General features: G+C 34.2%; 1 protein-coding gene across 2 annotated transcripts in view; it reads left to right on the top strand.

The window, feature by feature from the left end:
* LOC133323598 (protein PALS2) overlaps window positions 1-22,713 on the top strand; it is a 41,942-nt gene extending 19,229 nt beyond the window's left edge. The window contains exons 3-10 of one of the 2 annotated variants that reach the window (XM_061532514.1): window positions 14,350-14,502; window positions 17,194-17,637; window positions 18,675-18,773; window positions 18,836-18,997; window positions 20,976-21,186; window positions 21,983-22,314; window positions 22,385-22,459; window positions 22,526-22,713. In XM_061532514.1, coding sequence (XP_061388498.1) covers window positions 14,350-14,502; window positions 17,194-17,637; window positions 18,675-18,773; window positions 18,836-18,997; window positions 20,976-21,186; window positions 21,983-22,314; window positions 22,385-22,459; window positions 22,526-22,702 — 1,653 coding nt within the window. In that variant the 3' untranslated portion in view covers window positions 22,703-22,713. Of the gene's footprint in view, window positions 1-14,349; window positions 14,503-17,193; window positions 17,686-18,674; window positions 18,774-18,835; window positions 18,998-20,975; window positions 21,187-21,982; window positions 22,315-22,384; window positions 22,460-22,525 lie in introns of both variants that reach the window. The other variant, XM_061532513.1, reaches the window with a different exon arrangement.
* Window positions 22,714-24,615: the final 1,902 nt, after the last annotated feature.

The raw sequence follows: 24,615 nt of genomic DNA, 5'->3' as shown, positions 1-24,615 counted from the left end.
AAACTAAAACTATAAATAATAACTAATTTTTTACAGTGTACTTCAAATTTCCCCGTTTTTTTCCTCCAATCGAAAACAAATAATTCCCCCCAATTAATGGCCAAATGAGAATGTGACATGTTGTTAGGTTTTTGTTTACCCCACCACAAAGAGACAATAGTTTTCGAACTACTCACGCTATGTGCCAGTGTGTGTTTGCTTTAGCTTTGAGTGCTTAGCCAGACTGACACCACTCATATTGGCTATATGCCAAGCCGCCACAACTTGTGTTAAAGCAGTTAAGCTAAGAAATTCCCCACAATTGTTATTTTTTTGTATCTCATTTTTGTGTGATTGACGATGAGTTTGGGGCTTGGTCGCCACAAACTATACCCACCACAAGTTAGTAGCATTTCGACTGTGTTTAGGTAAGGTTTGACGCTTGGAAAACAACCAACCAACGGTTTAATAATCGTGGCGGTAGTGAGTGAGAAGTACATGTGAGCTCATCTGTTCTCTCACAGAAATTCTCTCTTGTTTGGTTTGAAAATAAACTTGGCTTAAAGTGTTCTTTGTGTGTGTGTTGCAAGTTTAAAACGCTCTGTGGCTCTCTCGCTGTTCGTGTGAATTTGTGTATACGTCTTGTATGATGATGACTCCGCTTTAAGCCAATCTATGCTTAATTGATATTCAACAGTTCTCTTTCTCTCTATCGTTTGGTTTCGTTTGTTCGGAGATGAAATTCTTATGGAAATCGAATAAATTTTTAAGGTGTATCCCCCATTCAACGGCATTCAGTCATCGCGCATAGCTGCTTAAACTGCAAACAATTGGAAAAAAGTGTTGAATCAAAATTATAATAAATTAATTCAAATATTTATTTGAAAAGAAAAAAAATATTCCAAGAATTATAAAAAGTTGGAAGTGAATTTGAAAATTCCAATTGAAAGGTGTGTGTGTGCGTGTGAGTGTATCTACCATATTCGGGGTGTTGCATCTAACTTCAAGCTTATGGTACACCTAGTGCATTGGCATGTAAAACTCGTGTGTATTCCAACGATTAGTAGCAAATATAAAAAAAAAGTTTTGTGGAACAAACCAACCTGAAGTTACCTTGGTGACCAATAATTCTGCTGTGTATAATACTAAATTCGAAAAAAAAGTAAAATTGTTTTCAAAAAGCCAACAAGCCAGCCAGCCAACAATGTGTAATAACCAAAACAACCAACCAGTTATAACCACTTTTTCTTTAATTCCCATCAAACAGCCCCCACTCTACTGGCAAGTCTTCTTCTGCTTCGTGAAATAATATAACGGTGGCGTGGTGGTGGCGGTAACGGGTCGGGGCACATGATGACGATGACGTATCCATATATGAATGATACAAAATGTAAACATGTTTGTGTGTGTGTTGTTTTTTGTGTAGTTGTGTTTTGTGTAGTTGTGTTTTGTGTTTAAGCCATGACTGACTGACTGGCCAAGATGTTTTGGGAACTTCTAACCATGAAGACTATATCCAAGCCGAATGTGTTGAAAAAAGAAAAATATTGAGGCAATATTTAGGCTATAAGCGTGTATTTTGTACCCTCTAACATAAGCTGAATTTTTATTCCGTTTTGTAAAACTTTAAAATATTCATCGGAAACCCCATAAAGTACATATTCGAACCTTAATTACTCGAACCAAATTATCCTGAAAATAAAAAAAATCGATTTATGCGGACTTCAAGTTATAGTTTGGCTCCAGAATGCGAATATCACTTCAAGTACTTCGATTTACAAAAATAGACTATATGGCTATACTATATAGGAATACGAAGTTATAGAACTAGGAACTGTAATTGCTATTGATCAGAATAAAATTTTATGTGGATTTAGCTATTTCCGACTACCTGCGGAAATCACAATAATGCCCGCAATATTTGAGAGAGGGCTTTAAAATTTGTCCCAGACATTGCTAATACTCCGATGATGTTTGTCCACGTTTTGGTGTAACCCTAAAATTCGGTATTTTGGAAACGCTTTTTAATCGAATTGGGTGACAATTTTTTTACCCGAAATTATCTTTTTTAGGTTAGGTTAATAAGATTAGGTTGGAAAACATGTATACAATTCTCAAAATACCGACAAATGGAGGTTACCGTTTATGGGACTTTTAGGTTAGGTCCTATAAAACGGTAACCTCTAAAAATATCGGTCTACGTTTAGGTAAAGTCACCATATAACGGTACTCCCTAATATTCGCTATTTTGATTCTTTCAGACATATGTTTCAACCACAAAGGATCTTAATTAAAATTTTGGGTTCCTATTACGTGAAACTTCTTCCTACCAAAAATCATCGATATCGGTCCACGTTTTGGAGTAGCTTCCAAATAACGGTACCTACCAAATTTCGCTATTTTCGGGAGTTTGGGAGCTTGGATACATTTTTTTACCGAATCTAATTTGATATTTTGGGGTCTTATTGTGTTTCAAATCGTCCTACCAAAAATTATCAATATAGGTCCACCTTTTAGGTTTGGCTCCATATAACGGTACCCCATAATTTTCGTCAATGTGAGGAATTGTGAATTAGTTAAAGCATATTTTTGAGGCAATATCTGAACCACAAGCATGGATTTATTAAAAAATATTTTGAGGCAATATCCAAACCACAAGCGTGGTTTTTTTAAAGAATATTTTTGAGGCAATATCCGAACCACAAGCGTGATTTTTTTAAAGAATATCCGACCGTTAAGCGTGGATTTTTTAAAAAATATTTTTGAGGCAATATCCGACCCTTAAGGGTGGACCTTTTAAAAAATATTTTTGTGGCAATATCCGACCCTTAAGCGTGGATCTTTTAAAGAATATTTTCGAGCCAATATCCAAGCTTTAAGCGTGGATTTTTTTAATGAATATTTTCGAGCCAATATCCGAGCCGTAAGCTTGGATTTTGAAAGAATAATTTTGAGGCAATAGCCGATCCTCAAGCGGATTTTTGAATGAATAATTTTGAGCAAAAGCCGACTCTCAAGCGGATTTCTGAAAGAATAATTTTGAGGTAATAGCGGACCTTCAAGCGGATTTTTGAAAGAATAATTTTGAGGCAATAGCCGACCCTCAAGTGGTTTTTTGAAAGAATAATTTTGAGGCAATAGCCGACCCTCAAGCGGATTTTTGAAAGAATAAGTTTCAGTCTGTATCGGACCCATAACCCCGAATTAAAAAAAATATTTGAAGCTCTGCTTTAGGGTATTCTCTATTCGACTTCGTTGTTTAATTCATTTATTTTTCCAAATAAGAAAACACCCAACAATAATCAGTTAGCTAACATGAGCTTATGGTGAGAGGAATTGCAGATACACTCATGTGTATGTGAGTGTGTGCGTGTCTCATGTGCGTGTGATTTAGGCCCGTTGACCATTTTTTTTTTAAATGATCAAACTATAAATGGTGAATTGTCTTCTTAACACGGTCTTAAACAACATGAATTGTGTAATATTGTATGGTTCTCAATACAGATTCTCTCTCATTCTCTGTTTCTCTGAAGAGTATTTTGATTATAATCATTCTCTCTGCAACTCTTGTGTGAGTACATAGCTCAACAAAACTCTTTTGGTGTGTTGGCTTCAGCTTCAAACCGAGCTTAATATTTTTGGGAGTGGTCCCCATGCTCTATCTAGCTCTCTTTCTCACGTTTAATGTTTGTTTTTAAAATTCACAAAAGGTTTTCTTTGGCAAACAATAGCGGCCAATGTTTTGGTTTGTTGCTGCTGCTTAATTGTTATTATTTTTTTTATTTTTTGACATTAAACTTTTTTTCGAAACACCTGCACATTTTTACCATTTCAAGGTGTTGCTTCTTTTATTTTTTTTAGGGAAATTCCTTTACAAATTGTGGGGTGTATTGTTATTTTATGAACAAAAAATATTAAATACCATAACAATATGGGTATTGTTTATTTGTAATGAGACAAAACGTCCATACACTTCCTAAACGCATTTAATAGCAATACAATAAATTACATTAATATGACTTATTGTCTGAATAACTGTTGAATATTTGCTTTATATGGGGTTTTTAGATTGCCAGGTGTCTTTCAGGTCAACTTGCAGAGTAGAACCCATGTAAAGATACACCCATTATTCGGTATTTTCGGTAATTTTGAGCTGGTTATAAACCCGAATTGGCTATAACATGATATTTCTGATCACATTCGGCGTCAAGTCTTCCTACCGAATATGACGAATATCGGTTAACGTTTTGGTATAGTCGATTTTTGATATTTTGAAAATTTAAAAACGTATTTTTAACTTTTGGGTGTCAAATTTTCAACTTACTAAACATTTTCAATATCGGTCTAAATATCGGTATAGTCCACCAATTTGTTCGTATTTTGTGATTTACTGGCACGGGTAGACAGTATTTTATATTTTGAATTCGCATCTGTTGGCAAATCTTCCTAACCAAAATTATAAATTGATCGACCGATCGGCCGACCTTTTTTACATAGTTTGATTGTCCTAGGCGTGTATTTTCCAACCCAGGTGACTATATTTTAGCATAATATAGTCATATGACATTTTACATCCACGACCTTAGTGGGTAAACAACATGTTTACAGAAGATTTTCAATATATGTCCATGTTTCTACATAGCCAAAGGTCATGCGTTATTTGCGGAATATCCAATTTCCTTGCTAAATTTTCCGTCCTGAGTATCAGTAGTTTGGCATTACTTTGTCTCCTCCATATAAAAATCCCGAACGATTATAGTTATTTGGAAAGTCCACCTCAAGGTGGTGGGTAAAAATAGGTAGATATTAAGAAGTCTCACCATCCTCAAGGTGTGACATTTATAGTTCGACTATGTTGTGTCCTTGCTGATTAAGTTATTAAAATTAAAATGATTCGGAATTCCAACTGATAGGCCACACTTCCACCTCTGTGGAAAATTGTCACATCTGGGGTTCAGAAAACCCGATTTGTATTGTATTTCGACGGGGTCATTGAACTTTAATTTTTCGAAAATCAATGTAACTGTTGTGTTATCGAGAGATGATTCATGATTGTTAAAGTTCGGAGTTGGATGGTATTGTTTTGGGCTCCGTTTACATTTAACAAGCCGGCCCTATACGATGTCATTGAAAATGTTCAAAAAAAAAATCAGTATGTGTTCTTGTGATTTCACATCTTGCAAAATCTTCTTTTGGATCTACGTGAAAGATAAGGGTCGTTTCAAGACATCAAAAATATAATTCGTCAGGCTATTTTTTGAAAATTGGATCGATGTTTGATTAACCATAAAAAGGTCGGATGATATTGATCTGGTCACAAAGCGAGCAATGAAGTCGTGTTGAAGATGTAACCTCAATTATCCACGGAGATCTTGCAACTACTTCCATTGGGACCACGTAAAGAGAATGTCTATGCACACAACCCAGTAGCGATTTATAACCTCAAACATATATTTCGTGACGCTATCTAGGACAGATTTAGTCGCTTTGCTTTTTTGAAAACAAGACACAGTGCGACAGACATATACTCTCAGCCACTGGTTTGCAGAGGTCTTCGGAACCACACACATGTTTTATTATTCGTAAGGTATATGTCTTTATCAAAGAGGTTTCGAATCATATCGATTATTCAAATTCAAATTACAAGTTTATTTAAGGGGACCCCCCCCCATTCTCGGGGTCAAAATTTTTGTTGACTTAATTCCAATCTACACTAATTCAAGAACGTCCCTGCAAAATTTCAAGTAAAAATCTCAAGAACTCTTGTAGATATAGCCGATTTATTGTGTCAGCATCAAGTGACGGCTGAAGGGCTTCTCAAACTTTAAACGCGTTTTTCTCTAAACATTTTTTTGCGAATGGCGGGCACGATAACTCAAAAACTAATAACCCAATCGATTTCAAATTTTTACACGTTTCTCTGTGAGTGTATAGCTATCGTATGAACTATGATAAAGCCAATCGGTGAAGATCTTCCTTATTTTTTAACTTGGTTTTTGGTAAAAATTCGGCGATTTTTCAAAAATATTTTTTCAAAGGTCCGCCATTTTGTTAATTTTAGAGCGAAGTCAATAATCCTAGTTCATACGAGAGCCAGACATGTACTCCTTCTAACACCGTTGGAATTTTCGGATTCCGATGTTCCAGTGAGGAGTTATCATGCCCGCCATCAAAAATAAGGACTTTTCTTTGATCACAAAAAACAACAACAAAACAACAACAAAAATTTTTTGTAAATTATTTTTCTTCCTTTTTAAATCTTCAAATATATATGTGCAAAGTTACAAACCTTAACAAGCATTGGTATTCATTTACCAGCCCATTTAAAATCTTAAAAATAAAAAATCGAGAATGGGGGGGGGGGTTCCCTTAAATGGGGTTGTTATCAGAAGGAAAGGCCCAAGAATTCCACCTTAGAACTTGATCTAGGCTTGGTAAAGATACTAGATTCTGTAAATTTTGGTTCAAATCGCACATTCCATTCGCCTGATATTGGATTTATAAATACAGTATAAACTTGATAATCAGGACCTCGACAATCCGGATTATTCGGTAATCCGGACTGCATTTCACAACCCATTGCGTATCCTATAATCCGGATTGATTGACCTATTTGACTCAAAAATCCGGATTGTAAAGATACGTTACTTTTTATTTTAATAAAAAATCATTGCAAATTTAATTGAAAATAGTACTTATTATATTCAAAGTTCATATCTTTGAAATGAATAATTTTCATTTTTAATAAAAACATAAAAATAATTAAATTATCACCAAATTAATATAAATTTAAACCAATTAATAAAACTCGATAATCCGGAAATCTCGGTAATCCGGATTGGGGTCTGCAATCAATTATCCGGATTAGCGAGTTTTTACTGTATTGAACATTTTAACCTATTGTGGGGGAGGTACCAATGGGTCCCATCTTCAAACTTATTCTAGGCTTGGTAAAGATACCATGTTTTGCAAAGCTTGGCTCAAATCGGACATTCCATTCACCTGATATTGGATTTATAAATAATGCAACTTTTGTAGGTAGGTACCAGAAGGATTGGACCAATGGGTCCCATCATTGGATTTATTCTAAGCTTGGTAAAGATAATGGGTTGTGCAAGTTTGGTTCAAATCGGATAGTGCGTTTCCCCATCCCCATCTTGAACTATGTTTTGAAGAAATATTACGATGTGAAAAGTTTGGATGAAGTCGGTTACTCCCTTCAAGGGTTATCGTGCGCACCAGCCGACCATACAGACGGACGGACATTTGTAAATTGACTTCAAATGGTCTGAAACGGATTTGGTACAAAGAAACGTCCCGTATCATCTACCGTATCATCTCTATTCGAGATTTAAATCCAGGCCCAAGTGTTCGGGACTATTCAAGCTTTAAGCATGCTATTTTAAATATAAATTTTAAAAGATATGTTCGATCCAGGGACGGACGCAAGGGGGTCCCTTCCCTTTTCATACAAAAATTTTGCAATGAAATCCTGTGTACGTGCCAGATTCGATCTATAAGCTTGAAATTGTAGTTAATTTTTAGTGTTAATTTAGCCAAACTTCAGGAATGCTTTGACCTCCCTCTCCGAGTGACATATTTCATTGATTGCTAATAATAATTATAACAACAACAATAATAACTAAGTCAATAATATTGAAGCCATATGCTGAGGCATGTTCATACAACTTCTACTTCAGTTCAGTAGTACTTGTTGTTGTTGTTGTTACCAGTCAATAACCCAGTCAGCAACAGTAAGTCCTCAATGCATGCAACGGTTTGTGGTTGACTTAGTTACAGATGTCGGCTATATGGAATGGCAAAAACAAAAATGTGTATTGGAAAGCAATAAGGTTAAAGCCCTGGTTAGCCATGTTTTCTTATCAATGCAAAAAAAAAAAACAATGACAACTACAACAAAACACATTTCAGTTAATACCATTTGTTAAATTATTTGTTGTATCGCTTTGTTTTATTGTGGCTTCTTCTTCTTCGTCGTCGTGAGACTTGAATTAATTCTCAATTAAAAAGGAAAATTTATATGAGAATTAAATAAAAAGAAACGAAAAATGTGTGTGGGAGTTAATGAGAGCTTTGTTTAGAGGGAGAGAGCCAAAGAAACAAACCACTAGTGTGAGAGAACTGAACTTAAAAAAAACAATAGCACTTTCTAAAGGTATCTAAGTAATTACCTGTATCTGTGTCTGCATAGGTGTATGGTTGTCACTATGTGTGTGTGTGTGAATTACATGTGCATTATGAAAGTTAGTTTGTTGTTTGGCTTTCATTTGAGGTTCATTGCAATTGTTAAAAAATACCCCTATATATTTTAACAATTGCCAAGTCATGAACATGTTGTTAGTATACGGAGAGGTTGCAAAGTTATCTGAGGATCAATAGAAGGGGTTTCTTGGTTTATAAGTTATTCTATACTACGGAAGACCTGTAGAAGCTGAAATTAAATAGCATCCTATACAAGCATTTTAACTCCACAAGACGTATTAATGATTTTCTATTTTGTGGAAGTTTTTTGTCTATATATGATATATTGAGGGTATCTGAAGTATAGAACTCCTTAGAAAGTCTTCTAAATAGATAAGACCTTTAAAATATACTTTAACTAGAAAAGGTCTAAAGAAGAACTTCGTCCATATATGACAGGGTTTCTTTGTTTTTTTCAGAAGTTGGTTATGTCTATTGAAGACATATCGTGATGAGAAGAACTGCAATAGCTCTCGTAACTGCAAGGAACCTAAAAAAGACTTTCATTCGTAGAAGGCCTATAGAATATCTTACTCCTAAGAAGGCTTATTTTTTATATAAAATTTGTATATTTATAATATATATATAATATATATAATATTTTTATTTTTAAAAGACCATCGTAGCGTAGATTTTTTAATATAGAACATAGTTTTTTTTTAATTCTTAATTCTAAGGCTCTCAAAATAAGTTTTTCACCTTCAGTTAGCCACTAACATAATTCGTCATACACATGTATGTACTGTGTGCCGACGATTAAAATGCATCTACAGTTGCCTAGTTGTTGCTATGAATGAGTGATTCATAGAAAGTAATTGCAATTGGAATTCCTCCGTTCATTTTAAATTGTACAATGTACAATTTCATTACGTGTTTTTGCTTTTATTGTTGTTGTATTTTTTTTTTGCAAATTGAAACTTGATGAACTGTGGCTTGTTGATAATTGCGATGATGTATGATGAAGCCAATGTGTCTGATTACCCTACAGTACGAAGAGTCATTATGATCGATCGACTGTAAGGAATATCGGAGCGCATATAAATTCTTTAAAAATATGTTGGAAGTTCTTTTAAGAATATTTTTATTTAATTTAATATATTAGAAGGACTATCAAAGCATTGATTTTTATACCCTACACTACTATGTTGTCAGGGTATTATAGCTTTGTGCAGCCCCAAAAGTTTGTAACGCCGTCATATCTCGACTAGCTGAGTCGATCTAGACATGTGTGTCCGTCCGTCCGTCTGTCCATTATAATTTGTAAACACGATACAGGCCACAGTTATGGACCAATCTTCACGAAATTTTGCATGTAGGATGGGTTCTGGCCAATGAAGACCCCTATTGTTTTTGGTAAAGATCGGTTAATATTTAGGGGATGAAATGGACCAAAAACTTTTTTTTGTCGGTTTTTCTGGTCCCTCCAGAGGCCGCAATTATGGCCCAAACACCGCGAATTTTTGCATGGAGAAGGGGATCCGGCCAGAGAATAAGCATGCATGTTTTGATAAAGATCGGCCAATATTTAGCGGGTCAAATGGACCCTGACTTTTGTGTGAAAAATGACAAAATTTGTATTCTACAGCGTATATATTTACTCCTGAAGGACCTGGACCAGAAAAGTTTATATTATATCCAAGAGGAGTGGTTGACCTTTAAATTGATACCAATTATATTGTCGTATGTACTCGGATGTGGCAGTTACACTTAAATAAGAACAGATGCTTACGTATTAATATATTATTTAGTAAACCATCACCACACTAGAGGGCTGAAATATTGCCCTGACCGCTTTAAAATTTACCATCAGAATCCAGGTATGGTCAAGGACAACGCCTATAATTTTCGGTGATGATCTGATAATAATATTGGGATGGAGTGGACCGAAAACTTAATTTTTTGTGTTTTTTCGATTCGATCTATAGACCACATGCCGAACATCACAACAGAACCCACAGTGAATGGAATCTGGACAAGTGTTTAGAAGGGCTGTACTGAATATTGGGAATATCCGGAAAATATGTCAGTGTAAGGAAGAGGTGCTTTTGACCTCTAATCGGGCAAGAGTGTGCAACTATTACGAAATATTGGCCATATTCGGAATAAAAATCCGCAGAAACTTAGATTTCCGTGGTAGTTGTGTAGGGTATCGTATGGTCGGCCCCGTCCGACTATACTGCTCCGCTCACTGGTTTTTAAATATTTTTAGAAAGAGTTATAAAGTTGAAGGACTATCAGAGCATTGATTTTTTTAACATTTTTAAAAAGAGTTGTATATTTGATTAACCACAAAGGGTCAATATTTTATCTAATTAGATAATTGTCCTAGGTGTTGGATTTGCCATCTTTCGTTGCCTAGAAACAACGGTTTCTTCAATTTTTGCAGTGGTAGGGGTCCTTGCTTATTTAGTTTTGCCATTTTTCTCTATGTGGCGCTATCCTGCTTTTTTTTTGTATTTGTCATCCTCATGTGCTTATATCGAAGTTGAATATTAAAATATCAAAGGTTTGGAATGCATTTCATCCGGAGAGAGTTATACGTCGTTTTTTACAAATATTTGAAAATTTGATTTATCCCATATACTGGTATTAGTTACCGGTACTAATAGGTAGTAGCCCTTCACGCTATCCAAGGCACAACGCCACATTTAGTAGATTTTGAAACAATTTATTTAGAGGTTAATTAGGATCTTTTTGGGGATCATATTGTAAATATTTATTTATAATCTTGGTTACAATACGTTTTCTTTCAATCTTTCGAGTCATTAAATTTCAACTTTAAATGAAAATTTTGTGAATTTTTCCTTAGGTATAATGTGAATTTTACAGATTGAAGAATAATTCAATATAAGCTTAGATTTAGAAAATTTAAGGAATATTCGATCTATAAGTTTGTAGTTTTTAAACCTCTTTTTTTGTCTGCAGGCAAGTCAAGTTCGAAGATGGGATATATCGGTCCACGTTTAGGCATATCTCCCATATAACAGTACCTCCCAATTTTCGGTATTTTGGGGTTCTTGAGCGCGTTTTTCAACCGAATTCACTGAAATTTGGTACATTGGGTTCTTATTGGGTACTAAATGTTTCCACAAACAATTATAAATATAGGTCCACTTTTTCTGGTAGCCCTCATATAACGATACCTCCTAATTTTCAGTATTTTGAGGGTTTTGATCGTATTTTTTCACCGAATTGGCTGTAATTTAGTATTTTTAGTTCTTAATAGGTTCCAAATCTCTCCACAAAAAAATATGAACATAGATCCATTTTTTCGGGTAGCCCCCATATATGGGTACCCCCAATTTTCGATATTTTGGGGTTAATGAGCGCGTTTTTCAACCGAATTCGCTGCAATTTGGTATTTAGTGGTAACAAATCTCACCCTCTTTTTGGGGTAGTCCCCATATAACCCCATATGTTTGTAACAGGCAAAAGGAAACGAAATTGACAAATGGTTCCTTTTGAGAATATGCATAGAATCACGTTTTAAGTCGATTTATGCATGTCCGTCCGTCCGTCCGTCTGTTCATGGTAAACTGTAAGCAAAGTACAGGTCGCATTTTTGATTCGAATTGGATGAAATTTGGCACAGTTACTTTATTCGGCACAAGGACGAACCCTATTGAAATTGGGAAAAAAGCGGTTCAGATTTAGATATAGCTTCCATATATTTTCGTTCGCTTTAAGGTAAATATTACTCCAAAGTCTCTATATATCTTCCGATTTGCACGAAATTTGGCATAGCGTACTGAATAAGGTCTAGAACGATGTGTGTTAAATTTCGCTTCAGATTTAGATATAGCTCCCATATATATTTTGGTCCGATTTAAGGTAAATAGTGCACCAAGACCCTATATATCCATCGAAAGTTGGCATAGCGTTCTGAATTGAGTATAGAATGGTGAGGGGTGAGTTTTGGGAAAATCGGTTCAGATTTAGATATAGCTTCCATATATATTTTCGTCCGATTTTATGTAAATGGTGCATGGAAGTCCCTATATATCCTTCGATTTGCAAGAAATTTGGCACAGCGTACTGAATTAAGTCTAGCTCCCATATTTTTTCGCCCAATTTAATGTAAATGGTGCACCAAAGCCCCCAAAGAAATTTTTTGATTGGCACGAAATTTGGCATAACGTTCTGAATTAAGTGATGTGTATTAAGTTTTGGACAAATTTACCCATTACCCTCTTGTATGTACTCATAGTGGTGAAGGGTATCATATAGTTGGCCCCGTCCGACTTTTGAACTTTCCTTACTGGTTCATATTAAAATAGCTATCTAATTTGTTCCGTGTTTTGGGTTTGGTTCTAAGACTCAGTTGTAATCTTTTCACCTGCGGAGGATATCGAGATAAAAAACTATAATCCGCATTTAGACCTAGCCCCTGTGTGGGAGGTACCAGAAGGAGTGGACCGATATTCCCCATCTTCAAACTAGAACTAAGTTTGGAAAAATAATATGATGGGCAAAATTTGGATGAAATCAAAAATTTTTGAAACTAATTTGGTCCAAAGAAACATGGGGTCTAGAACCAATATTTCGATTAGGCATATTTTCCCCGTGTCAAAGTGTATACACCCTCATTAGCCATAAGGTTGCGGGTATAATTACCCATTAAAATTTTTTTAAATTTTTATTATGGCTTACGGTTTGTAGAAATGTCGGTATAGGTCCATTTTTTGGTATTTTCCCTATATTTTCATTTCAAGTACCTGTCAGTATACCTATGGTGGAGGGTATCCTAAGTTCGGCCCGGCCGAACTTAACGTGTTTTCACTTGTTTTTGTTTATATACGATACCTTAATATGAAGAATATGTCTTTATGTACTATCAGAGCTACAGGTGTTACAAATAACTTTTGTAATTTTTTCTCCAGGATCGGAAGTATATTTCCTACAATCGTATGAACTTCTGTATCAAAATTTGTTCTACAATATGTGTAGCTCTATCCATAGACCCATTTGGTTCAGAAGTGGCAATTCAATTTCTTTACGATCCTCATTTCGATTTATTTTAAATTCGTTGTGGCCCAACCTTAATTGTAATTATATTTTTTTTCTCAAAACTGCCATAGAAAGTAAAAAATAATATAAAAAACAAAGAAAGAAAAGTGAATTAAAAACGAAATAAAAAAATTGGATGAATGAACGAATTAATGGTTTTGAAACCGTAGGAATCGACGGTTACCATATGAAGAGCAAAAAAAAAACATAGAAACAAAAACACAAGTAAAATTAATTAATGCAATTATTTACTGTGTGTGTGTGTGTTTGCGTGTATGTAAGCGTTTTCTAAGCGAAATTACTGTGAACGAGAAGAAGAAAACGTAGTAATGTTTAATGTAGTTCAAGTTTATTTCAAATTACTGACCTTCATTACAAAAAATATAATAATAATAGTAAAAAATTATTAGATCTGCAGAGATGTGTCAATTGTATAACATCATATTGGAGGTCATGTGGATTGGTTGATTTGAATTGGCTACAAATTTCGACAACAAATTCTAGTGACCTGACCTAACCTCCGTTGAAATTTGTTAGCTTGCAACATATCTTCAATTTCTTCTTTCTGTATGGAAATAAAGAAAAGCTTATTAGGGACGACATATAATTTTTTGTTGTTGTTGTTGTTGTGAAGTTCACACAATCAACAAAGTTCAAAAGGTTAAATAGTTCATTAAATATGTTATTACTCCATTATTTGTGAACAAACAATAAGAAATAGTTCTCAATATTGTTCTCTATCTTATTATTAGCCATTTTTTTACTCTTTCCGCCCTCCCAAGCCATTAAATACCAAACGGTCATTGTGCGTTTTTTCTCGCAGGAGTGCGTGCTTGTCCGATGACTGGCTGAGAAATAAAAAATGTAGCGACATTTGTATCTTTGTATCTTTTCCGTTTTCATACTCTCGCTGCTGGCGGCCCTGTCTTGACCTACGCAACAAAGTAACAATTAAAGCCACTTAATTAAATTATGTTCACAGACATACAGACTTGCCTGCTTTGCTTGTTTGTTTCTTTGCTACGAATCAGCATCTGATATAATGATGTGGTATGCCGCTTATTCTCATATTCGTATCTTTTGTCCCATCTATTCTTACAGTTGAATCCGACCGAACCACAACCAGTTCCTGCATTTTTGCCAGCACATTTAAATAACAAACCTATCTGTGACGATATCATTAGGAAATTTTCACCATCCAGACGTTTGGAATCGAGGGAATTGGCAAAACTTTTGGCACAACCACATTTTAGGGTAAGTATTGAAAACAATATTTGGATTTTAAAAGAATATTTTGATGGAATATTTTTTGGCGGACTATCAGACATGCATGCAAGAATTTTTTACAATATTTGTTGCGTATCATCAGGTCTACCAGCGTGGATTTTTGAAGACACAATTTTGAGGCACTGTCGGACCTATAAGCGTTAATTATTAAAGACAAATTTTTGGGGGACCATCGGACCTACAAACTTGGATTTTTATAATCAAATTTTTGAGGGATTATCATACCTACAAGTCTGAGTTTTTAAAAGAATATTATTTGAGGAAATATCAGACTTACAAACGTCGATTTTTAAAGCAATTTTTTGACGGACTACAGGCGTGGATTTTTAATGCATATTTTTTGACGGACTACAGGCGTAGATTTTTAAAGCATATTTTTTGACGGACTACAGGCGTGGATTTTTTAATCATATTTTTTGACGGACTACAGGCGTGGATTTTTAAAGCATATTTTTTGACGGACTACAGGCGTGGATTTTTAAAGCATATTTTTTGACGAACTACAGGCGTGGATTTTTAAAGCATATTTTTGTCGAACTACAGGCGTGGATTTTTAAAGCATATTTTTGACGAACTACAAGCGTGGATTTTTAAAGCATATTTGTGATGGACTATCAGACTAATAAGCATGGATATTTTAAAGTATATTTTAGTAAAGAATATTTTGGGTGGACTATCGACCTTCAAGGGTGAATTTTTTATTAAATAATATTTTGGGTGGACTATCGACCTTCAAGGGTGAATTTTTTATTAAAGAATATTTTGGGTGGACTATCGACCTTCACGCTTGGATTTTTTGAACGGACTAACAACGTGGGGTTTTAACCAATATATTTTTTTGTGGACTAAAGGATTCTCAGACCCCCAAGCGTAGATTTTTAAAAGAATATTTTTAAAGGACTTTCAGACCTCCAACCGTGGATTTTTAGAAGAATATTTTAAAAGGACTTTTAGACCTCCAAGCGTGGTTTTTTAAAATAATATTTTTAAAAGACTTTCAGACCTCCAAGCGTGGATTTTTAAAAGAATATTTTTAAAGGACTTTCAGACCTCCAAGCGTGAATTTTTAAAGGACTTTCAGACCTCCAAGCGTGGATTTTTAAAAGAATATTTTTAAAGGACTTTCAGACCTCCAAGCGTGAATTTTTAAAGGACTTTCAGACCTCCAAGCGTGGATTTTTAAAAGAATATTTTTAAAGGACTTTCAGACCTCCAATTGTGGATTTTTAGAAGCATATTTTTAAAGGACTTTCAGACCTCCAAGCGTGGATTTTTAAAATAATATTTTTAAAGGACTTTCAGACCTCCAAGCGTGAATGTTTAAAGGACTTTCAGTCCTCCAAGCGTGGATTTTTAAAAGAATATTTTTTTAAAGGATTTCAGACCTCCAAGCGTGAATGTTTAAAGGACTTTCAGTCCTCCAAGCGTGAATTTTTAAAAGAATATTTTTTAAAGGATTTCAGACCTCCAAGCGTGAATGTTTAAAGGACTTTCAGTCCTCCAAGCGTGAATTTTTAAAAGAATATTTTTTAAAGGATTTCAGACCTCCAAGCGTGAATTTTTAAAGGACTTTCAGTCCTCCAAGCGTGAATTTTTAAAAGAATATTTTTTAAAGGATTTCAGACCTCCAAGCGTGAATGTTTAAAGGACTTTCAGTCCTCCAAGCGTGAATTTTTAAAAGAATATTTTTTAAAGGATTTCAGACCTCCAAGCGTGAATTTTTAAAGGACTTTCAGTCCTCCAAGCGTGAATTTTTAAAAGAATATTTTTAAAGGACTTTCATAACTCCAAGCGTGTATTTTTGGGAGACTATCAGATCTACAGGCGTGGATTTTTAGAAGAATGTTTTTGGGAGACTATCAGATCTACAGGCGTGGATTTTTCAACAATATTTCTAAAATAATGTTTTTTGAAGGACTTTCATACTTACAAGTGTGGATTTTTTAAAGAATAGTTTTGAAGCTCTATCGCAACTACAAGAGTAGATTTCTTAAAGAATATTTTTGAGGGACCATCAGACCTAAAAGCGTGGATTTTATAAACATATTTTTTAGCGTACTATTAGACCTAAAATCGTAGATTTTAAAAAGCATATTTTTGTCGCAGATTTTTAAAAACATATTTTTGGCGTACTATCAATCACAAAGGCGTAGATTTTTAAAGCATATTTATTGGCGGACTATCAGACCTAAAATCGTAGTTTTTTAAAAGAATAATTTTTGGCGTGCTATCAGGCCTAAAGGCGTAGTTTTTTAAAAGAATAATTTTTGGCGTCCTACTATAAATATCGATATCAGTCCACGTTTTTGGTATGTTTAAGTCGCCTTTCCAAAGAGTCTGTAGTTTGGTATTTCGTTTACTCCTGGCACCAATTTACCGTGTGGAATATCTCCTGTATAAATGTCCCGATGGATTTCAAGCATTTTGAATGTCCACACTTAAAAGATGGATTTGGATTTTTCGGTTTTGTTTTATTATTTTTGAGGACTATCATTTCCGTAATCGCGGAATTTTTATAGCATAATTTTGGGGGAATTTTTGAAAGCATAAATAATTCCGTATTTTTAAGGATATTTTTCGAGGAATTTTATAATCTCTGATTAAAAATATATTTTTGAAGCATTATATTAATCTCTTTTTATTATTTCTCTTTTACAGGCCCTCATTCGTGCCCACGATGAAATAGGTTATCTCTACGAAGCACGTTTAAAAGCTGCCGGTGGTTCTCTGACAAAACTTGAAGAAATCTCACAACGTAAATCAGGTGGCTATCTATTCTCTCCCGATTTGTTTGCAACAAAAATGCCGATCGAAACAATAAAAATGGTTGGATTGCGACGCAATCCAAATCAACCGCTGGGTCTCACCGTCGAAGTGGATGAACATAAACAGCTGGTGGTAGCACGTATTTTAGCTGGTGGTGTTATCGATAAACAAGGTCTATTACATCCTGGTGATGTTATATTAGAAGTAAATGGTACTCCTGTACATACCCCTGAAGAATTACAGGTCGAAGTATCGCGGGCTAAGGAAAATCTCACATTGAAAATTGGTCCAAATGTTGAGGAAGAAATTAAATCGGCACGTCTACAAAGGGGCCAGGTAAAACAAAATGGTGTTGCTAAAATTGAACCGGGCAAAAAACTGACGGTAGGTTGTGTTTGTCTTTTTGGTGTTGTTGTTGTAGTTTGAATGTTGTTATTTTTTATTAGTATTATTTTGTTAAATATGTTATGTATGTATGTAGCTCGTCATGTTTTTCATTAACAGCTGGATTGCATTTTTTAAATTTGTTTTTGTTTTGGCAATCGCAGAATTAATTTTTGAGCTTTTGCATGAAAAGTACTTCTATAGAGAGAACACTTTTCTTTAGACATTGTGCAGATGGAAGATCTGCTTTTATTTGTGGAAGATCTACAGGCAAGTAGGTGATCTGGAATATTTTCTATGTTTAAAATGCCTTGATTAGTTCCTTGATTTGAAAATTCAAATATATTGAATATATAATATATATGACTTCCATGATCTCCACACATCTTTTATACGACCTTCTACAAATCTCCACTGGTGCAGAGATCTTATTTAGAGCCTCTTTCAAGTGTTCTATTAATATTTGTTGTTTGTAAAATCTTGTCTCAGTGGTATCCTACAAGACTCTTCCGCCAGCCAACTAATACCATTTTTTTTTTAATTAAATTGATGTTTAATTTTGTTAAATTTTGCTTTAATCATGATTATTCATAACATCAAAAATAAAAAATACTTTATCTGAAATTCCTATGTGAAGGAAATGAAACGTTCTATTATAAACTAAAATATTAAATGCATGCCTAAAACTATGCTCTAAATTTTGGTTTTGTCTACATTTTGAATATTCAAATACATATAATTTTCAATATTCCAATATTAATAATATTTACTAAACAATTTTCAATTGGTTACAATGTTAATCAGGCCAAACAAAAAGTAAACAATTCATGCAGTAAGTAGAAAATTAGGCAATAAGACAAAAAAGAAGAAGAAGATTATCAAAGTCCAAACATTATCATAAATAGGTTTAAATTTATAAATTTTATAAATATATTTTTAAATATTCTTTTATAAAATCTTAATAACTTACCTCCCCCATTTGCATTTAGTGTTACATGCGTGCCTTATTTACATATAATCCATCCGAAGATTCCCTATTACCCTGCAAGGATATTGGTTTGACATTTAAATCGGGCGATATTTTACAGGTATGCCAATATGTTTAATTTTTAGAAGAACATTTTTTAATACGTTTTTATTTGCTTACCAGATCATCAATGTCAAAGATCCCAATTGGTGGCAAGCCAAAAATATAACTGCTCAAAGTGATCAGATTGGTTTGATACCATCTCAGGAATTGGAAGAGAGACGTAAGGCGTTTGTGGCTCCCGAAGCTGATTATGTGCACAAAATTGGTATTTGTGGAACGAGGGTAAGTTACAAATAAAAACTGGGGATTTTTTATTATAAAAACTGAATTTAGAAAGTAAAGAATTCAAGAAGTGGAGAATTTTGGAAGTTTTGTGTTTTGAAGACTTATAAGTTTTACTTGTAGGGAATTCTGTAAAAAAAACATTTTTTGTTTTCGGTTCTAAAAGAAATGTTGACGGGGTTATTGATATTGGAATGTGGCATAAGAAAGAAATTACAGTTTAGCCCTTAGTTCGGATTAAAATCAAAATAAAAATATTAGAAAATTGTAAAAGATATTTTGATATATTTTTTGAGATAAAGTCCTCATAGCATTATTATTATCACATAGCATTATTAGTGGCATGCCAACAGTCAGTTATCTCCCGATTTTAATGACTTAGAAGTTAATGTCATAATATATTGGGTTTGGATTAAATAGTTTAGCAAGTTATAGGGTTTGACTATGGTCGACATTTTCAAGCAGATTTAATTGAATCCAAACCATTATAACTGTATTGTAAACTGTGCTAGGGTGTTCAAGCTTGAAAATTCGACAATTCGGCAGGGGGTGGATTGGCTGATGGCGGGCTGACTTCGACAGTCCCTTATCTTCCGTCTTCGTGGATGTTGGTGTCTGAGTCGTCTCAGTACTCTGTTTACCCTTGGGGGTACTGAGGGCTTAGACGTCTCAGGCACCAGCTTCCTAGGTGTGCTAGGATCTGCAGGCCATGGAGATTGAGTTCGGATCCTCAACCTCGCCAGGGTTTACACCCCTACTCATCATCTGGGAGATCTCACCTTGCTTCGGAGGAGATACCAGGATCGCTACTGTGTTTGTCACCGTAGTGCTAATCGCTATATTTCCATGATGTCTTTCTCGTCTGACAAGGGTGAGTCATCCCAGAGTTGATTCGGGATGCTCTCCTGGCTAAGGCGGAATTTCGGCCTTTTAGTAAGGGATTTAGGCCAACCATGGCAAGGACTTAGCAACATACCCTGAATAAACTTGTTGAGGTGACCAGGCATCAACAAGGCTCCGTTCTAATATAGTCGGCACGTCAAACCATAGAACACTGATGGGCACGAGGTCAGTGACCCAAATCTTTGAGATGGTTATTAGTTAGCTCAGGGATCATAGGCACTCGGTCATTTCCTCCGAGACTCTCCCCCTGAGTCCGCTGCTTGTCCGCAACTGTTTATTTGTTATTCACAGTTACCCAATGAATAGTATTGGGCTTCCCACTATCCGCAACCGGTGGACGCGTCCGTTAGCATTCAGCTCTGCTCCCCGAAGGCGGAAGCAGAACCCCTTGATGTGTCCGTAATCAGACGGGTTACGGACACATCAAGTGGTTCTTAAAGGGTTAAATCCAACGGCCCAAAGTATTACGGACATTTCAAGCGGTTCTTAAAGGATTAACTCCAACGGTCGCAATAGTTACTGACACTTCATGGGTTCCAAATTGGTTAATTTTGGTGGACCCAAGAGACAACATTGAAATTTCCCTATGTTTCACGCGGTCCACATGGAGATTGTTGGAATTTTCAATGCGTTGTTAAACACATGAACATGAATATGTTGGAATTTTCTGAAAATATGTTTTAATTCACGAAAAGGACCAAAATAGAAAAAATCAGGCAAGCATATATTTTTATACCCTTCACCACACTATGGTATGGGTCCTTACCCGGCCCGAGCCACACATCATAATCCAGTAATAAGAAGTAGCCAGCTCACAAAAAGATACAAAGCAACGGAACCCTGGACAGCTTATCAGTCTCTTATCATTTATCTGGGGCCCACCTGTTTCATATTTCATTAATCCCCACAAATATTTCGACTATGGGATCATTTCCTTTGTTTTTCAAATGTCGAGAAAGGATTTATCAGATGATAGTAGAGAGTTTATTTCCAGAGTTGCCTTTTTATGTCTTCATTTGTGATTTTTGTGGCATGTTTGATGTTTTAATTTCTTTATTTTATATTTTTTTTTCAGATCTCAAAACGTAAACGTAAGACTATGTATCGTTCGGTGGCAAATTGTGAATTTGATAAGGCTGAACTAATGTTATACGAAGAAGTGACACGCATGCCACCGTTCCGTAGAAAAACTTTGGTATTAATTGGTGTCTCAGGTGTGGGTCGACGAACTCTCAAAAATCGTTTGGTTAACAGTGATCCAGATCGTTTTGGTTATGTTATACCACGTAAGTATGAAATTGATTAAAATACATTAAAGTATACCATGGTAATTTCATTGTGTAGTTTTGTAATGCTTTCACATTTTGATAAAAATCAATTATAAATGAAATAAAGAAGAATGATTATAAATGAAATAAAAAGGGATCTCTTAGACTTCTTCTCTAGTGGTCTATAACTAACTTGTGTTTTTATACACATCACAATGGGTATATGTAGAAGGATACTCTATAGACCCGAGTTATATCAGTTATTAGGACGTGATTCTATGTATATCCCCGAATTTCTGGAAGTAAATTACGAGACGTAACACTATCGCTTAGAATCAGTTCAAATTTAGATGTATCTTTCATATATAATTTCATCCGAATTCTTCATACACGTAAATGATTCACCAGATACACAACGAATAATCGATTCACATGACCTTTTTTTAGGTGCCAAATTTGGTCAAGAATGATGATGTGTGTTCATTTTGGTTTAAATCCCCTCTGATTTTAATATAGTTTCCGTACATAATTTCGTACGGTTTCATGAAAATTATATTCCAAATACTACTCAAAAATCCGTATAAATAGAACAGTCTTAATTCTATTTTATTTGAAACTCGTTTATAACTATACTGTTTAGGTTACCACACTAGTATCCAAAAGTCTGCAATAAGTTGTACTAGATAGTTCAGATAGATATATCGCTTCCATACTTGATTTATTATGGGTTAAGACCGGAGAGCATCATGGTTATAAACTACCCTATTACGACTTCCATCCTTCTTTTTCTAATTTAAATTTATTTGTTTTTTAGACACCACCCGTCCCAAGCGTGCCCTTGAAGAGAACGGTGTCAGCTATTGGTTTGCCGATCGTGAATGGATGGAACAGGAAATCAAAGAGAATCGTTTCTTAGAATATGGTGAACACAATGGCAATCTCTATGGCACACACATACAATCGATAAAGGATGTCATCAATAGCGGTCGAATGTGTGTATTAGACTGTGCACCGAATGCATTGAAAGTTTTACACAATAGTCAAGATTTGATGCCATTTGTTATATTTATTGGGGCACCGGGTATGGAACAATTAAAATCAATTTATGCCGAACGTCGTGCAACCGGTTCAAATAAGAATTTGACGGTGGGTATTTGCAAACAATTATTCTTGAGGGAAATTGTAAATAAAAAAGTTTTTTGTTTGTCTCTTGCAGTTTGATCGTCAAAGTTCAATACGTTTTAGTTCGAGGCGTGCCCGTACCTTGGAATCATTGGCATCTTTATATGAGGTGTGTAACATATATTGTATATTTTGGGGATCCCTTACTAAATAGATTTTTTTGTTGTTGTTTTAGGATGACGATCTAATATCCACCGTTGAGGAGAGTGCATTTGTACAACGAAAATATGAAAAATACTTCGATATGGTCATAGTCAACGAAGATTTTGATGACACGTTCCGACAAGTTGTGGAGACACTTGATGAGATGAGTCATCAAGAACAATGGGTGCCAGTTAATTGGATATATTAAAAAAAATACTTTGCAAATTGCTAACCTTCAACTTTTTATACTAACGAAATGAAACGAGAGATGATAATGACGACGACGAATATAATTTTTATTAAAAAAAACAACAGCTTTTGACTGCTGCTTCCTCTGAAAAAATAAAGCTATTGCTGAAAGAAAAAATATTTATCTAAAAAAATATAATAATTTTTTTCCTCAAATACTACTATGAATACAAAACAACAACAAAAAACAAGATACAAAGTGTTCTTATTGTTAATTTTAGCTTTTAGTGGTCGAGTTTAAAACAATGAAAATATACAAAAACACACTTCTATTTCTTAATAGTTAAATCGTATAGCAATTATGCTTGATATATATATATGTACGTGTGTTTTTATTAAACATAACAAATTATGTATTAAAAAAATCAAATGCAGTTGTTAATTTTGTTTGTTTTTTTGTTAGATAAAAAAGATAAACAATTTTTAAAATTTTTTTATTACATTATTAAGGCCAGGGATGGGAAATTGGGTAATTTAACTTAATTCTCAATTTATTTTTGAAAAAGAACTGCAAAATTAATCTAGAATTAAGGGAAATTCTCACAATTCTCATTCTCCCAGGGCTGGGAAATTGGGTAATTTAACTTAATTCTCAATTTATTTTTTAAAATGAACTGCAAAATTAATCTAGAATTAAGGGAAATTCTCACAATTCTCATTCTCCCTGGTGAATCTTAGTTTTTATTTTAATATATGTTTTCCCAAAATAAAACTAAGTGCAAGAAAATACAAATCGTTTATAATTTTGTATTTGTATTAATAATGCAAACTATTTGTAACTCAAATTCGTCCATTTACAATATAATTGTTGCAATTTTTTCTATTATATAATTTTAATTTTTTATATTATTTTTTTCATATTTTTTATATATAATTATTTCTTACTGAATAAGTACAAGCATGATGTATGTATTTAATAGTTTTTTTTTTCAATAAAACCATTTTCTATTAGTTTCTATGAATTATTTAATAAATAAAAAAACAACTTCAATTGAAATTCCCATAGAAGTTTTCTGCATTTAGCAATAGTGGAAATAAATAAAAAAACATGCATATATCATCTACAACAAAATATTAAATGTATTATTACAATAACACAAAAATAAAATCAAACCATATATTGACTATACTATTCTGAATTATACTACTATTACTATAATTATTATTACAAAAAATCAAAAATATATCGAAATATAATGTTAAAGCTGTTTTGTGCTTTCGAACTTACATAAATATATGTATTAAGATGTGTTATACAATATAGAATGCATATTTGGCTCAAATATTTAATTGCAGTTTTATTTCAATAGAAGATAAAATAGAGGAGAAAGGAAAAAAGGAGGGAAATAAAGAAAGAGATAAAATGTTATAGCTTAACTTTGAAAGATTTTGTCACAACATTTTAAAGTTCTACAGCCAGGATTCTCAGACCCTCTGTTGCGGGGTTCTCGCAGTAGATCTTACGGATTTCGACAATGTAATATTCAATAGATGATCGAACGACTGTGACCTCCTACAGCGATGAATTCATGTACTGGAACATGCAATGTACCATTTCCGGTTTTAATACCTAGCTCTTTCATATCGAGTTCTTGCATGATTAGCGCACTCATCCACATTCCTTATCCACTTTAGTTTGTGGCCAAGGATTTTTCTGAGGTATTTGGCATATAATAAGAGTTTGGGATCTTATTTTTCTAATGAAGAATGCAATTTTTTCTTCGTAGGTTTGACCCCAATAACATTTGCTTGGGAGTCGAAGACAAGTTATTCAGCCTTATTCTGGATGTCAATTCCACGTGAATTTACTCGCTATTCTCCTTCGACTTATTCTGAACAACATTTCACAGTGCATTTTTTTTTGCAATCTCG

Source organism: Musca vetustissima, unplaced genomic scaffold, assembly GCF_032173495.1.
Source record: "Musca vetustissima isolate MV318-11 ecotype Yass unplaced genomic scaffold, APGP_CSIRO_Mvet_v1 utg797, whole genome shotgun sequence".
NCBI lineage: Eukaryota > Metazoa > Arthropoda > Insecta > Diptera > Muscidae > Musca > Musca vetustissima.
Note: the sequence above shows the minus strand (reverse complement) of the source record. Positions and strands in the feature narration are given on the sequence as shown.